This window comes from Cervus canadensis, chromosome X (genome assembly GCF_019320065.1).
Source record: "Cervus canadensis isolate Bull #8, Minnesota chromosome X, ASM1932006v1, whole genome shotgun sequence".
Taxonomy (NCBI): Eukaryota; Metazoa; Chordata; class Mammalia; order Artiodactyla; family Cervidae; genus Cervus; species Cervus canadensis.
In genome coordinates, this window is record NC_057419.1 from 38,583,892 (window position 1) to 38,601,454 (window position 17,563).

At 36.6% G+C, this 17,563-nt stretch overlaps 1 protein-coding gene and 1 non-coding gene across 2 annotated transcripts in view; one reads left to right on the forward strand and one right to left on the reverse strand.

The window, feature by feature from the left end:
* Positions 1 to 276: 276 nt before the first annotated feature.
* The window catches only part of LOC122434655 (testis-expressed protein 11-like), a 76,240-nt gene continuing 58,953 nt past the window's right edge, over positions 277 to 17,563 (forward strand). The window contains exons 1-6 of the mRNA XM_043458272.1: positions 277 to 361; positions 3,044 to 3,100; positions 6,780 to 6,820; positions 8,269 to 8,355; positions 9,698 to 9,768; positions 12,088 to 12,204. Coding sequence (XP_043314207.1) covers positions 3,081 to 3,100; positions 6,780 to 6,820; positions 8,269 to 8,355; positions 9,698 to 9,768; positions 12,088 to 12,204 — 336 coding nt within the window. The 5' untranslated portion in view covers positions 277 to 361; positions 3,044 to 3,080. The remainder of the gene's footprint in view (positions 362 to 3,043; positions 3,101 to 6,779; positions 6,821 to 8,268; positions 8,356 to 9,697; positions 9,769 to 12,087; positions 12,205 to 17,563) is intronic.
* Positions 11,475 to 11,605, reverse strand: LOC122436214. Its single transcript, XR_006267969.1, has one exon. It is a non-coding gene; the product is annotated as a small nucleolar RNA SNORA11 (small nucleolar RNA).

A 17,563-nucleotide genomic window follows, 5' to 3' on the forward strand; every position in this document is an offset into this window, starting at 1 on the left:
GCACAGTAAGATTAGTCCTAGTGGAGTCAAAGCAGTGTTGGCAAGCCTATGAGTGTTTGTGGATAGAGAGGAGTGGCTTTCTGGGGCCAGTATGAACCTGTTTAGTAAAAATTTTTTCAATGAGTAATCCTTCTACCATCTTGCAGCAACTCTTTTGAGAATAGAAAACAGACAAGTTTAGATTTTTTTCTTGTCCTTATGGGCAGGAATATAGGCAGTATTTTGTAAGTATCATTTTGAAATGTAATTTAACATATTATATTTATCCTTTTTAGAATGGCCAAGAAGTTGTAGCAGTAAAAGCTTTGGAAAATTTAGCTAAACTTTCGGAAGACCCGCAACAAGTTCTTACAGCTTTAAAGTAAGTAATCCACATCCTGTGGATGTAAGAGCATTTCCTCTATACATGTTACTCTTGATCTATAAATTTTGCCGTAATACTGCTGGTGGCTTCAGGCTGAAACAATGCCTGCGATACCAAGTGGTTCTTTTTTTCCCCCAGCTTTATTGAGATTTAACTGACAAATGGTGGTATTTTGTAAGTTTAAGGTATATAACTTGGTGATTTAATACACATTCATATTATTAAATGGTTAGCACAATAAGATTACATCCATCACCTCACAAAATACTACACTGTATGTGGTGAGAACATTTAAGATTTACTCTCTTAGAAACCTTCAGATATATAATACAGTGTGGTTAGCTATAGTCACCATGCTGTACATTAGATCTCTGGGCTGTATTCAACTTGTAACTGGAAGTTTATACCCTTTGACCAACACCTCTCCATTTTCTCCACCCACAGGCCCTGACAAACATCATTCTACTCTGTTTCTACGTGTTTGGATTTTCTTCCTTTTTTGTTGCTTGCTTGCTTTCTTTTTTTTTTTTTAGAGATTCCACATGAAAGGGGGATAATCTAGTACTTGTCTTTCTTTGTCTGACTTATTTCACTTAGTACAATGCCTTCAGAGTCTGTCCATGTTGTCACAAAAGGCAGGATTTTCTTTTATCTAGTTAAATAATATTCCTGTGTGTGTGTGCAAGTACACATACTACATTTTCTTTATTCCTCCATTGATGGACACTTAAGGTTGTCTCCATATCTTAGCTATTGCAAATAATGCTTTAGTGAACTTGGGGGTGGAGATATTTCTTCACAACACTGATTTCCTTTCTTTTAGATACATATCCCAAAGTTGGGTTGCTGAATTGTATAGCAGTTTTATTTTTAATTTCTGAGGAACCCCCATGCTGTTTTTCCACAGTGGCTGTACCAACTTGTATTCCTGTCAACAATGCACGAGGGCTTCCTTTTCTCTACAAAACTTATTATCTCTTGTTTTTTGTTAATAGCCATTCTAACAGGTGTGAGGTGATATTTCAGTGTGGTTTTGATTTGCATTTCCCTGATGATTATAATATTGAGCATCTTTTCATGTACTTGTTGGCCATTTGGATATCTTCTTTGGAAAAGTATCTATACAGGGCTTCTGCCCATGTTAAAATAAGATTGTTTTTTGCAGTTAAGCTGTAGGAGTTCCTTATATATTTTAGATATTAACCTCTTATCAGAAATATTATTTGCAGATATTTTCTTTCATTCTGTTAGTTGCCTTTTCATTTTTTTGATAGATTCCTTTGCTATGCAGATGATTTTTACTGTGATTTAGCCCCACTTACTCATTTTAACTCATTTTTGCTTTTGTTGCTTGTGCTTTGGGTATCATATCCAAAAAGTCATTATCAAGGAGTTTTTGCCTATGTTTTCTTCCAGGAGTTTTATGCTTCTAAGTTTTTTCTTTCTTTTTTAAGTCTTAATCCATTAATGGATTAAGTCTTTAATCCATTTTGATCTATGTTTTCTGTGTAGTGAGAGATAAGGGTCCAGTTTCATTCTTTTGTGTGTGGATATCAGTTTTCTCAGTACCACTTATTGACAAAGATTATATTTCCTCTATTAAGTATTCATGTCTCCCTTGTCAAATATTGGTTGATGATATATAGGTTTCTATTCCATTTGTCTATGTGACTATTCTTATGCCAGTACCATGCTGTTTTGATTACTGTAGCTTTGTAGTATAGTTTGAAAACAAATGTGATGGCTCTAACTTTCTTCTTTTTCAAGCTTGCTTTGGTTGTTCAGGGTCTTTTTTGGTTCTGTATGAATTTCAGGATTTTTTTCTCTTATTTCTGTGAAAAATGCTGCTGGAAATTTGGTAAGAATGCTTAAAGTAAAAAAAAAAAAAAACCATATCAGTTAAACCTGATCTTTTCTTTATCTCTTTCTATGAAGGAAAATGGTTTATCAAAAGGGAACTTTTACATACAATAATGAGGCAGAAGAGGCTGAGGTAATGGTAACCCCTAATGATGTAACTGAGAATATGCCAGTGGAAAAACTGGAAACCAAAACGGTTCTGTAGTGATTATCCTGTTGGTCAACTGTACTTGAGTCCACTCTTCTGAAGGGAAATGGAATCACAGATATAATAATATCAGAGGGAGTCTTGAGATACTTCCATATGTTTAGTCAGATAAATATCTAAAATCATCCAGGGTAATTGATACTGTTTTTTATTTTTAAACATTTTTAAGGTTTGAAACTTCACAAAATACCTTATTTTGTCAATTTGTCATCATCCTGCCAGATCCCTTCAAAAAGTACTCATCCTAATTTATATGGAACCCAAAGGCCAGTTCCAGCTTCCTTTATAGAAAGAAAAATATAAAAGACTTGTACACTATGCCTAATGTTCCAGCAGGTGATTTGGGGGCAATGATATAAACGGTGGAACTATTTAAGAATGTCTAATAAGCAATGCTTTTGTTTTAAAATTATTTTACTAAATTACTCTTCCAAAATTACAAAGTTGATACGTTTTCATTGCAACCATTAAGACATACAAAGACTTACAAATAAAATAATTAGTCTCTTTTTCCGCTCTCTTTTCTTACTTCCACCCCCTGGGGTACTCAATATTACTAACTTGATTTCTTTCTAAACATCACTTTTTTTTTTTATTACTTTATCATACAGGTGTTTGCTTCGTCTTTTCCTTCCAAGAGTTTCTCAAATGCCAGAATCTGAAGACAAGTAAGTTATAATTCAACAGAAATGATGTATTCACCATTAGAAAAAAAAATAGAAAAACTTCCACTAGAAACCTAACATTGAGAAATATATAGTATAATGGGTAAGGGCAATATAGACTCTGGGGATAGTCTTCCTGGATTTATATTTTGGCTCTGCCACTTATTAGACATGTAACCTGGGCCTCTGTTTCCCCATCTGTAAAATGAGTGTAATGATAGTACCTTCCCTGTGAGGTTACTGTGATGACTTGATGAATAAATAAGTGTAAAACACTTAGATGTTGCCAGACCCTTACCATGCCGTCAGTAACATTAGCTATGATTTCATTATGATATTGCATCTGTTTTCCCCATTTATTTATTTATGGCTGCGCTGGGTCCTCATTGCTACATGTAGGCTTTCTCCAGTTGCAGTGAGCAGGGGCTACTCTCTAATTGTGGTGCGAGGGCTTCTCATTGCGGTGGCTTCTCTTGTTGTGGAGTGCAGACTCTATATTATAGGCTTCAGTAGTTGCGGCTCATGGGCTCTAGAGCACAGGCTCAGTAGCTCTGGCACATGGGTCTAGTTGCCCTGTGGCATGTGGAATCTCACCAGATCATGGATCAAACCTGTGTCCTCTGCTTTGGCAGGCGGATTCTTAACCACTGGACCATCAAGGAAGTCTGTTTTTCCCTTTCTTAACAGGAGACTTACATATAGATGTATCTCTTACTTTCCCACAGAAACATAAATAACCTGATTGGTTTGTTGATTCTGATTTTCTATCAGCTCAGCTGGGAGTATTCAAATATCTTTCTGCTCACAGTTTCTGTGGCATATGATGTCAAGAACTTAACAATTTGTGGAAGAATTAGGTCACCCATTTTTCACCCCAAAAATTCATTTACTCCTAATAATTTAAAAGAAAACTATTCAAGATCTTGAGTAGGGATGACTTTCAGAGAAATATCACTCATCTCTATTGTCTCTGCTTGAACAAAAAGTCTATAATAGTGTACCACTACTTCATTTTTGCTTTGTATGTTTGTACCTGGAGGTATAATATTTTTTCAGCTAAGTTCATTGGGAACCATCTATAACTGAGATAATATTATATTGATGACATAACTTTTTTTATAATACAAATTCTACCCATACATGTATGGTTAAGTTTTGCCTCTTCTTTACAGGTTCTGTGAATCCATTTGAAGGGCACTCAGACTAAAAAAAAAACTGAGATAATTGGAATTTGAATAATGATCAAATATTTGATGATATTAAGAAATTATTGGAACGTCCCTGGTGGTACGTGGCTAAGACTCCACACTTCTAATGCAGGGGTCCTGGTTCGATCACTGGTCAGGAAACTAAACCCCACATGCCACAACTAAAAGATCCCACATGCTACAACTAAGACCCAGCACAGCCAAATAAATAATTTTAAAATAATTATTATCTTTAAAGCATGTAATGGTAATATAGTTATGATTTTTAAAGAATACTTTTATCTTATAGACACACCCTAAAATATTTATGGATGAAATTATGTGATGTCTGGAATTTGCTTCAAAATAATATGGCTAGGTGGAGGAATCATTGAAATAAGATTGATGATGAGTTAATAATTATTGAAGCTAAGCCATGGATACCTGGGGGTTCATTCATCTGTTAACACATATAAACCTCTTTGAAATTTTCAACAATGAAAAGTTAAAGAATAAAATAGGAAACTCAGAGACTAAACCTTGATAGCTAATAGAACGTAAGAGCTCCTTGCAGGTTAGGGCTATTTATGTTTATCTTTGTATCTCTGAAACCTAGGACAGTATCAGATACATAGTAGTCACTCGATTTGTTTAAATGACTAAATATCAGCTCTTTATAAGAAGATCTTGGACTTACAGGGTGCTTCTTACTCCATGTAATTGCAATGCACAGTCAGATGCCACTCATTAAAACTAATTTGAAGATAGGGGGAAAAAAGGCATCTTGTTTAAATTAAGGACAAACTTAAATTACAGAATATTTTTAAAATATGCCTTTATTGTTTTCATGTAAATACAGTAATAAAGAACATCTAAGAAAATAAAGAACATCTACTAGCAATGTTTTAGAGGTCAGGACCTGATTTAACAAATAGGTTAGACTAATTTAGGGGAAAAAAGGCCTGATTCGGTGGAAAGAGTCAGAGAATTGAGTTCTAGTTTCAGCTATTTCACTAACTTCTGGTTTACTTTAGACAATAGCAACTTACTTGACTTCTCTAAGCTTTATTTTTCTTATTAAATAAAAGAAGATGAACTGGAAAATTTCTAAAGTTCTATCCTCTTCTAAAAATCTATGGTTTTAAAGTACAGTGTCTACTTAAGTATTAACAATTTGTGTGCTAAAACTTTTTAAAGCAATTTGTCTCTTACATAATGTTCATTCCTTTCCATATCCTCATTCTTACTTGTACTATTTATTTGCTTTAATGACCCCTCATAGATTCTTTTATATAGTCACTGAATTAAATAGTGAAGAAGTCAACTTTAGCTCAGCTTAAATTCAGATTAATGAAATTTATGTTAGAAGTTGCTTTGTATAAAGTAGATGTCTATTGTTTATCCCTTAGAAAGCGGCTAGTTTTCTTGAAGCACAGTCTGCATTGTATAATATTAGACATTCTCCTGATAAGACTAGTCTTACAGTATATTCTACCCTACTTAGTATAAACTTCTTTAGTTGAGTTAGCCAGTACTTCCATATTTAATCCTTTGTTTAAATATAATGGGATGTTTTTCTCTATTAAAATTTATGTACCCCACCTAAGGAAACTTAGGGCTTCCCTGGTGACTCAGATGGTAAAGATTCTGCCTGCAATGCGGTAGACCTGGGTTTGATCTCTGGGTTGGGAAGATCCTCTGGAGGAGGGCATGGCAATCCATTCCAGTATTCTTGCCTGGAGAATCTCCATGGACAGAGGAGCCTGGCAGACCACAGTCGCAAAGACCATGGGGTCGCAAAGAGGCAGACATGACTGAGCAACTAAGCACAGCACACAAGGAAGCTTAACAAAGGATCCAAAGGCTTGAGTAGTAGTAGTCTTGACATTGTCATTGCATGACCTTAGACAGATCATCCCCAATTTCCAGATCTGTTTTCTCATCTATAAAATTAAGGTTATGGATAAGTGATTTTTAAACTGTATTCCTTAGAAACCTGGAAATTCTGTGGCACTGCCTCAGGGACTTCCAGAAACTGAGGCTCTAGGCCTCTGCCCACGTATGGTTCAACCAGAGCAGCTATACTTCTGTCTCTTCTTGTATATTAGAGTTTTATAAAATTTTATCTGAAACACAGGTTCTAGTTTCCCCTCTTCAAAAAACAAAAAAAAAGTCGAAAATCACAGAGATCACTACCTGCTCTCAAATTCTATGACCCTATAATATAAAACTTTATCAGTCATTGAAATCCTTTGCTTAAGAATAGGTGTAGAGGGGGAAGAGAGAAAAAAAATATGAGGACATTGGGGCTGAGGAACAGTATCCTATAATGGGGAAAAACAGTGTAAAATGATAGATTAGCACCTTGAGCAACAAACTTCACAATTTTGCATTTTCTTTGAGAAGCTCTCAGGCACAAATAGAGTCTCTTTTTGATACTTTTCTGTAGTAAAGCTTTCAAACAGCAAGAAAATACTCTTTTCTTTATTTTTTAGGAAGAATGAAATGAATAGACTTTTGACTTACTTCAGTACAGGTAAGTATCTCCTTGATTATTTTCACTCTTTCATCTTGCCTCTATCCTCTATTAATATATAAATTCTCCAAGTATATTGAGCACACTGTCTCAGGCTTCATGTTTGAGTTTAGCTTCATGTTTTTACAAACATTTGTCACAGCAGTATACCTAGTTTCTTTATTCACAAGCAGAGAAAAGTTTGCCGTCACTAGCATTCATCTCCAAATGTGATTTCAACTCTGTTTTTAATTACAGTTTTTAAAAAGACATTTCTGTTTTTTTCCTTCCTCCCTCCCTGCCTTCCATCTCTGTTTCCACTTGATTCTAACCTAGAAATTGAACAGGTAAAAAAGGATCAAAACAAAAATACTCTGAACCCTACTAATTTTCATGATCTCTGCATCAAATTCAGATTGTTCACTCTGTTATTTTGAGGCTGTCCATCGATCTGTCCAAGTCTGTGTCATCTCTGTATACTAATAATTCCTCCCTGCCCACTTCATTCAGCTAACTTCTTAGCTCCATTGAATTCCTTTTTCCAACTCCATGCTTTCTTTCTTGGTGTTGGCTTTTGCCTAATAGGTCTTCCGATTTCTACTGCCCATGTACCTATTTGGGCTTCCCTCGTGGCTCAGTGGTAAAGAATCTGCCTGCAGTGCAGGAGATGTGGTTTCAATCCCTGGGTCAGGAATATCCCCCAGAGAAGGAAATGGCAACCCACTCCAGTATTCTTGGCTAGGAAATCCCATGGACAGAGGAGCCTGGTGGGCTACAGTCCATGGGGTCACGAAAGAGTTGGGCATGACTTAGCGACTAAATAACAACAGTGTGCCAATTTCCTTAAGTCTAAAATACACCAAAAACTCCGTATCTTAAAAATTCTATCCCATTTATTACAGTAGTTCACTTTTATACCTCAAATATCTGTCAACAGGTTGTTAAATGTAACAAAGCAGTCTAGAAACCCCAGCTTTTCAAAAGAGGAATGTCTACTGTTGGCATTCTTCTCTCTCAGAAGGGCACAAGAGTATGTAATAAATGCTTTCTGATGATGACTACAGATTTTGGTTCTGTACTTTGCTTGCTGTAGGAGTTCAGTAAGTAAATATTATGCCAACCTATCAGTACTCTTCCAATCCTCAATCTCCATTTCAGTATTTTAAATGATTATTTCTATTCTTTTTTTCCTTACACGTAAATCATATCTTTCTACCTCAGGTGGTGAATGATTGCTCTAATTAAAAATCTCTCCAAAGATGTGTGTTCTCCAAAGTTTGAATTAACAGTTTCTAAGAGCTTGGTAATGCTTTTTGTCATTTTAATTATTTTGGTATGCACTCATGCACACACTGAAAAAGAACTTTCTAAATCCAGGCTCATGTCTGACTGTTTTTAAAGCAGGATTAACAACTTTGTTAGAGTATAAAGTAAAAGACCTCAATATCAGATTTTCCTGTTTGATGCAGCACTCCTGAAACTTCCTCAGTTATTTGAAGGAGAAGCCTGGCCTTTAATCTCTAAGATTAATGAAGCTCATTGGTTTCGAAAAACAGGTAAAAGGAAATTCTGTGGCTAAGCAAAACATTGTGGGGTGATAGAATCAGACAGATTCAAATTCTAGCTCTTAAATTTATAGCTATGGGTATAAGGATAACTTGCTTAATCTTAGTTTTACTATAAAAAATGGGGAACCATGTACTCACTGTTAGTTTTCTTCATTTTCTATTGAAATGAATCTAGGAATAAAATAATGAATTAGAACTGCAGTTCTCCAAGGTTATGTTCCTAAACTTGGTCTAGAATGCCCAGTTTATCTCTAAATGTGAATCATGAAAAATAAACTACATGCAGCAATATGGATGAATCTCACAAAAATAATGTTGAGCAAAAGAAGCCAGATGTTATGTATATACTGCATGGATCCATTTATATATAGTAAGAAACAAAAAGCTGGCCAACTAATTTACAGTGTTAGAACTCAGGATAGTGGTTACCCTTGAAGGGAGTAGTACTTGAAGAGAGTATGTGGGATTGCTTCTGGGTTTCTGGTAATGATGAAGATCTTCTTTGACCTGGATTAGTTACATGAATATATACACTTTATGAAAATTCATCAAGTTATACAGTTATGAGTTATGTAATTTACTTTATGTAGATTCTATTTATAAAATTTACACTCCAGTGATAAGTAAGCAAGAGCAATTAAGCATCAGTATCATAAGGTTAACTGGTTCTTCATGAACCTTTTTCTGCTTTATGGGGTTTACTGGGTCTCTAGGAGAAAAGGGAATAAATACAGCACTCTGGCTTCTGGGAAACTTATGTGTATAATGGAAAATAGAAAACATTTAAATTATAGATAGATTTAATGACTTTGATGTTTTGCAAGTTTGAAAAGTTATTTCTCAATACCTGTTTTACTGAATTTTAATTTTGATTTTTCAAGATAAAGATCATGCTGAATGTTGCCTAATGGGGACGTCCACAGCTCTATGAAACATGTGAATCTTTCCATCAGTTTTCCTCAACCTTTGATTCTAATATACCTGTTCTTTGCTGACTTTTAACTTTCTTTCACCAACTGAAGTTGATGAACTCTTCAATGTGATCCTCATTTTTTAGATGGATTCGTGTCAACTAAGAATTTATTGTATATCCCTGATTTTAAAAAAATTCAACACTATTTCCATTAGTCATTGTCCTAAAATTAAAGATTGGAAGTGATAGAAGTTTCTAAGTTTACCTGAAAAAAATTTCTCTAAAAACCTAAAGTTAGCTTTTTTTAACCTTTGAGAAACCCCACATTAGTATGTTAATATTACGGATGTGGAGATTATAATGGTACAGATTAAACAGTGAATTTTCATAATTACGTTATTTCTTGTTAATGTTCAGCTTGGAACTTGGCTGTGCAATGTGAGAAAGATCCACTGTCAATGAGAGAGTTTTTTGTGCTTTCTTATAAGGTAAGTCTCTTCTAACAAGTATCTCATGTATAAACCAGAGCAAGGATATGACCACTATGGCTGTAGTCAAGGACTAAGTATAGAGTGAGATTGGCTTTTAATCTAGGAACTCTTAATATACGTTTAAGCAGGAATGACCTAAGGAGAATTTGATCCCTAGAGGATATAATATGAGACCATGAGGTAGATCTCCCCATACCACAGTATCACAAACAACCATCCTGGAGTGTAAAGTTCTACCATAAGAGACTTACTCCTTTATCTTTGAAGGAATTTCAGTCTCTAAAAGTCCTATATAAAGATATAACTATTTTTAGAAGGAAATACTCTTAAGTTGTAAATTACCAAAACATTAGGAACAGTTCTGGGTATAAGTCTGTAGGAATATAGAATAGGTATCCGGGGACAACAGGAGGTTAAAAGGGTGCTAAGAAGTTTAGATCTGCTTTATAATTTTTCTGAGAGCAAGCTCTATGTGTAAGGATTTGAGTTTGTTTTGCAATTATAAGCATTTAAAAATAGTCATTAGCCTGCAAGGTAGAGGTTAAATGAAAGAAAAAGGAACAAGCATTGAGGAGAGGGCAAAAGCAGGGGTGGTAAAGAATATCCCTCATACACATTCAGGAGTATGAAATCTGTTATGTTGAGACAGATTAAATGTTTTAGAACTGGGGAAAACTATATAGGTAATCTAGCACAACTCCTTCACCTTATATTTGAGTTACCTGAGCTGTAGAGATTGGGTGTCTTGAAATGCTCTTTAGTTAAATGATGGTGATGATTATGATCACTAAATATTTGGGGAGAATAAGAAATAATGTTTGAAAATTTAGGTATAATTGCCATTTTAATGAGGTAAAATAAATGTTTTAGCTTTGACATTTGTGATAGCACTAATAGAATTCCATGTTAGAATCCTAAGTAGCCTAGAATTTTATTGTAGTACAATGCTGGGAGGTTATTTTTTGAGGTTAATTTGTGCTTTTATTTGCCAGTATAACTTGGCTAGAGTGGCCTACAAACTGTGTTGATCTTGTGTATAATATGTATACACACATAAAAGGGAAACAAAAGTTTTGCCAAAAATGTCTACCCTGAGTGTTAATTCTTTTTTTTTTTTTACTTTTTAAACCAGTTTTAGGTTTACAACAAAATTGACAGGAAGGTACAGAAATTCCCCATATATCCCCTCCCCACACACGCATAGCCATTATTAACTGAGTGATACCTTTTTAAAAAAAAAACCAAGGACGAAATGCATTGACACATCATAATTACCAAAGTCCACAGTTCACCATAGGGTTCGCTTTAATAAGTGCGTAGTGTTGCATATTCTCTGGGTTTAGACAAAAGTACAGTGACATATATCCATCATTATAATGTGATACACAGTATTTCACTGCTCATAAAACTTCTGTACCCTGTATATTCATCTCCCCTCTCCCCCCAAACTCCTGGCAACTATTGATCTTTTTAAGGTCTCCATAGTTTTATCTTTTCCAGAATGGCATGCAGTTGCAATCTATTTTTTCTTTTTTTTTCCTTGGAAAGAGAGGTTAAAAGTCTTTATGAGACCATCCATGGCCCACTCATGTGTGTACCTCACCAGCTCTAGGTGGCAAACTTCTCCATTAAATACTGTAGGTTTTCTTCCAGTATTGAGCCCCACTGGTCCTACCAGCAACCATGTGGAGCTACAGAGGAGCATGTGTTTGGATATTTGTTCATAGAAAGGCCACAAGTTTTGTGCCCCTTGTCACAATGAACCCAGATTCCTGGTGGGTGTGTTACAAACAGAGGAGCCATTTCTTCAGGCCCCCTACTCTAAGCACACCCCATGGGAGATTTTTTTCTAAAGCTAGAGTACAAGGTTTAATGATGAGGTTATCCTAATGCCTGTCAAGATTTGACATTGTCTTTCAGCCATGAACAATATAGGTACTAATTTCAGCTCTATTCAGTATAAAGGGAAAATCTATTTGCCAGGGGAAAAATCACTTAGAAATTACAACATAAGCCAAGAAGTAAATCACTAGATAAAGATACAGGGCCAAAAGACAGTACTTGTCACTGGGAAAGACAGGAAAATTGTGAAGAAATGAAGCTTTTTAATCTCTCGAAAAGTGCTAAAAAATGGAAAGTAATATAAAATTAAAACCATAAATCAGTGTTGTAACCTATATCATTTTTAAGGTGAGATGTGGTTTTCCAGCTGAATTTTGTCATTCAGACAGGATGTTGCTGATTTTCATTCTGATTGTTTGTGTTCACCTGGCAGAATTCTCCCTATTCATTGATGTTCTGGTTATTTCTTATCAGCTGTCCCAGTTTTGTCCTTCCGATCAAGTAATTCTGATTGCACAGAAAACATGTTTACTCATGGCAGCTGCAGTTGATCTAGAGCAAGGGAGAAAAGCTTCAACAGCTTTGGAACAGGTAATGTGCAACCTTTAAAGAAAATATAAGCATTCAGTGTGCTGTTTGGTATGGTATGTTTGCCTTCTTTCTTGCAATTCTTTTTGATTCTCTTTTTAGAATCTTTTCCTCCATTCTGGCAATATCTTGATTTCAAAGATTTGTAATTCCTTTTTAAGGAAAGGTCATATTTGGCTTAGCCTCTTCTTTTAAAACGCCCCTTGCCATGGACCACTCTTTGTGAATCTGCTTTTAAATATTCTTTATCTTCATCGTCTCCCTGTGATCACAAGTGGTCCGTAGGTTGTTTGTTCTACTTCTGTTTCCTTTCACACATTCTCTAAGGAAACACGTTTACTTCCACAGCATTTTTTTTCCATTTGGCTGTGTTGGGTCTTAGCTGCAACATATAGGATCTTTCGTTGTGGTACATGAACTCTCTAGGTGTGGCATGCACTTCAGTAGTTGTGGCACACAGACTTAGTTGCTCTTCAGCATGTGGGACCTCAATTCCCCAACGAGGGATCAAACCACATTCCCTGCATTGCAGGGCAAATTCTTAACCACTGGACCACCAGGGAAGTTCCATTTTCCACAATTTTGTTAGCCATCTGGAATTATTTAGCTGACTTGTCTATTTTCACAGACTGGTTCCAAATTGGGAAAGGAGTACATCAGGCTGTATATTGTCACCCTGATATTTCATTTATATGCAGAGTACATCATGCAAAATGCTGGGCTGGATGAAGCACAAGCTAGAATCGAGATTGCCGGGAGAAATATCAGTAACCTCAGCTGCCTGCAGTGAGGGAGATCTGGGTTCGATTCCTGGGTTGGGAAGGTCCCTTGGAGAAGGAAATGTTGACCCACTCCAGTATTCTTGGCTCGGAAATCCCATGGGCAGAGGAGCCTGGTAGGCTATAGTCCATGGGATTGCAAAGAGTTACACACAACTGAGCAACTTCACTTCAGATACACAGATGACACCACCCTTATGGCAGAAAGTGAAGAACTAAAGAGCCTCTTGATGAAAGTGAAAAACGAGAGTGAAAAAGTTGGCTTAAAACTCAACATTCAAAAAACTAAGATTATGGCATCCGGTCCCATCACTTCATGGCAAATAGATAGGGAAACAATGGAAACAGTGACAGACTTTATTTTGGGGGGCTCCAAAATCACTGCTGATGGTGACTGCAGTCATGAAATTAAAAGACGCTTGCTCCTTGGAAGAAAAGCTATGATCAACCTCAACAGCATTTACTGAACTATTTATTGTCACTTAATTGCATTTGTTTTCTTTGACCCACATTCTTGAATATTTTATCATTCAGTTCAGTTCAGTTCAGTCACTCAGTCATGTCCGACTCTTTGTGACCCCATGGACTGCAGCATGCCAGGCTTCCCAGCAAGCAGGGTGACAATACACAGCCTTGACGTACTCCTTTTCTTATTTGGAACCAGTCTGTTGTTCCATGTCCAGTTCTAACTGTTGCTTCCTGACCTGCATACAGGCTTCTCAAGAGGCAGGTCAAGTGGTCTGGTATGCCCATCTCTTTAAGAATTTTCCACAGTTTATTGTGATCCACATTAACTCAGTTTTAACAACAAGAAAACAAAATATCTACTTTTGCCTGAATTCCATTCTCAACTTAAACCTTACACCTTTTAAGGAGATAACAACATCAATATCTCACTTTCCCATATACCAGAGTATTCACTGATTTGTGTTTAGTTCTGTACCTTCCTTCTTTCAAGCTAGGGAAGTTGTCACCAAATTGGACTTCTAACATGTTTGTATGATTTTAACTTCTAGATCTCTGCTTTTTTCTCTTACCTAGCCAAAGAAAACATCCTAATTTCCCATACTTGCCAGCTTCTTTTCTTTTCAATTGGTACAAAATCCTTCTTGCTGCTTATTCTCTTCCTTCTGTTAATATGTTCTTTTATATGATTCTTCACATCTGAAACAAGCTCTCAATAGATCTCTGCCAACATATTTTCTTTCCTTTCTTTTCCTTTGTTGAGTTCAACTCAAAAAAACATGTGAGTACCAAGCAGTCTGCTAGTTACTAGAGATAAAGAATATAATGTCTTTGTCCTGAGTAGTAAAGGGACCTCTTTTTAGAAACTTTTCCATAGTAAAAGAAGATGAAAAAAAAATCTGCAAGCCTAAGAGCAAAACCAAAAGAACCGTTTTGCTTCTTCATAAGTAAGGGTGTTGTCAAACTGAAATTCATTCCAAACAAACTGAAATGTCAGGGTTTGGAGCAGAGAAAGGCTTATTACAAGGGCCATGCCCTTATTACAAGGGCCATTCTTCTTTACAAGAAGAATGAGTGGCTCGTGCTCAGAAGACCTGAACTCCCCAGTGGGTTTCAGGGAAGTTTTTATAGGCAACATTTGGGGACGTGGCACTGCAGAGTGCGTAGCTCTTCTCTGATTAGCTAGTGGTGAAGTAATAGAAGGGTCATCATCTCAGTCTGATATCAGCCTTCTGGTTCCAACCAGTCTGGGGTTCACATGCTTGTCCTCAGCCTAAAGTTAGCATCCTCCACCTGGATAGAGGCCTTAATTCCTGTAGAAGAACTAATCTTGTTCCACTGTAGACAGAGTACATACTTTGTCTGACTTCAAGTTATTTTAAATGTATTTGAAGTTTATGTTGTGGTCTGACATATGGTCTGTCCTGGATAAAGTGCCATGTGTGCTTGAGAAAGAATGTATTTTCTTCTTGGGTTGATGAAATGGTCTATGTATATCTTTTAGGTATAAAAATAAACTACACATAGTTTTACACAGTATTTTAAAATAAGAAAAGAAAGAAGAAATATATTATCACCGCACTTTGTTTTTTCATTTGTATTCAAATTGCTATCAGTGTCACTTGCTTTCAGCCTGAAGAACTTCTCTTAGCATTTTTATAAATGGTTCTGCTAGCAAAAAGATGCAACTTTTTTTAATCTGGGAATTTCTTTATTTTGCTTTCAGTTCTGAGAGATAATTTTGCTGGGTGTTAGATTCTCGGTTGCCTGTTTTCTTTCATCACATTGAATATGTTATCCCACTGCCTTTTTAATCAATATTCTATATTTCCTGACATTGTCATCTTGCCTTGCTTTTGTAAGTGTCTAATTGTTTTCACATATTTGAAACAACTGCTTTGAAATCTGTGTCTGCTAAGTTCCAATATTGGACCTTTCAAAAGTCAGTTCCTCTTGCCTACTTTATTCCTGTGTATGGGTCATACTTTCTTGTTTCTTTTCATATTTTATAATTCTTTGTTGAAAACTGAACATTTTGCATAGTGTATTGAAACATCTTTGGGTATTGATTCTCCCTCTCTGGGACTTGTTAATATGTGCTTGTTTGTTTGATTAATGACTTGTCTGGGCTAGTTCAGTACAGTCTTTTTTTTTTTTTTAATTTTTTTATTAGTTGGAGGCTAATTACTTCACAACATTTCAGTGGGTTTTGTCATACATTGATATGAATCAGCCATAGATTTACACTTATTCCCCATCCCGATCCCCCCTCCCATCTCCCTCTCCACCCGATTCCTCTGGGTCTTCCCAGTGCACCAGGCCCAAGCACTTGTCTCATGCATCCCACCTGGGCTGGTGATCTGTTTCACCATAGATAGTATACATGGTGTTCTTTTGAAACATCCCACCCTCACCTTCTCCCACAGAGTTCAAAACAGCTGTATAGTAGTATAGAGCTTCTAATGTTATTCCTCAGAGATCACAGTCTTGCCTTTGCAGTCACCATGACCCCTCCCCTGGAAAGGAATGAAAGTAGTTTTAGCAGGGTTATTTTTGAGTATCTCTTTCCATGATCACCCTGTTAAGCTTCTGAGTGGTCTTCTATTGGTATCATACACAGGTGTAAGTCTTGATGAATTACTAGGTGACTGGTGTGCGTGTGTGTGTGTGTGTGTGTGTGTGTGTGTGTGCGCGCGCGTGCACGTGCACATGCACGTTTGAAAATACTCTGGTATAAATTGCTCCACAGTCTGATCCAATTAACGTAAGGCCCCTTTGAAGGGGTAAGTAATCTTAGCTTTCTTTTCCCCTTAGTTCTCTCTGTAAACTTGTATTCTACTGTTTAGCTTGTGATTATCACTGAGTTACCAGCTTCCTCTTAATTGCCCACACCAAAATCTTCACTTTTTTTTATAGTGCCTTTAGACTTGAACTTCCCCAAGTTCTATTTGAATAAATGTCAGTCTCCTTAGGGTGACTACAGAGCTCACTCTTCTAGTGACTTTCCTCTCCTCCTGAGCAGAAACTCTATACACTACTTTGGAGCTAGAGGCAGGGACCATGACCCATTTGTATCAGAGTGACAGTACAGCTCTGTAAGTCAGGGTCTAGCAAAAGTCGTAGTCCCTAACATTCTTGGCTTGCCTCTTCCAGCATGGAAACTCTCTTATACGGAAGCTGAGGTGAGGGCAATTGTGACACAGTATTTTCAACTTGCAGTGCTTGGGGGGACTGGGTAGAAGAAGAGAGTGCCAGGCTTCTTAATTGTGGTTGTTTATGATAGAACTCGGGCTTCCCTGGTAGCTCAGCTGGTAAAGAATCTGACTGCAATGCAGGAGACCCTGGTTCAATTCCTGGGTCAGAAAGTTCCCCTAGAGAAGGGATAGGCTACTCATTCTAGTATTCTTGCCTGGAGAGTCCCCATAACAGAGGAGCCTGGCAGGCTACAGTCCATAGGGTCGCAAAGAGTCACACATGATTGAGCAACTAAGCACAGCACATAATAGAATTCATGCAATACAGATCTTGGGGAGGGGAATGAGAAGTCCTGGCAACATGTCCCTTATGGTCATCCCTAGCCTGGAAGCTGAGGATATAGTGAGCCCTATCTTCTTGGTTATACCCACCTAAAGTGCACTTACATCATACTGAACTGGGGAACGGAGTTGGCCAGATCATGGCTCAACTGCTACAGGTACTCACTGTTCTTACTGAGACTTTAGTAGATTTCCTGGAATAGATGTTTCCCCATTGGCTATTAATATATGCCGTTAGGGCAGTTTTCTGAGACTTTACATGATCATGTTTTATCATTTTCACCAGTTGTGGCACTTTTGCTGGGAAGAGGATCTATAGATCTCCTCATATCACCATTCTGGAAGCAATTTTCTTCTGTCCTAGATTATTTTAAAAAATTGATAATACTCAAGATTTTCTGTTTAATCCTCAATTTCCTGTAAGTTAAGTGATTATGCTATGCATCTTAAACAGTGCTGTTATGTCAATTGTACCTCAATAAAACTAGGGGGAGAAAAGGAAAGAAAAAAAAATAGAGGCTAATATTTATATATAAATCCAAAAATATTCAGTTTATACTTCCATTTTTCTAGTTTAATTTT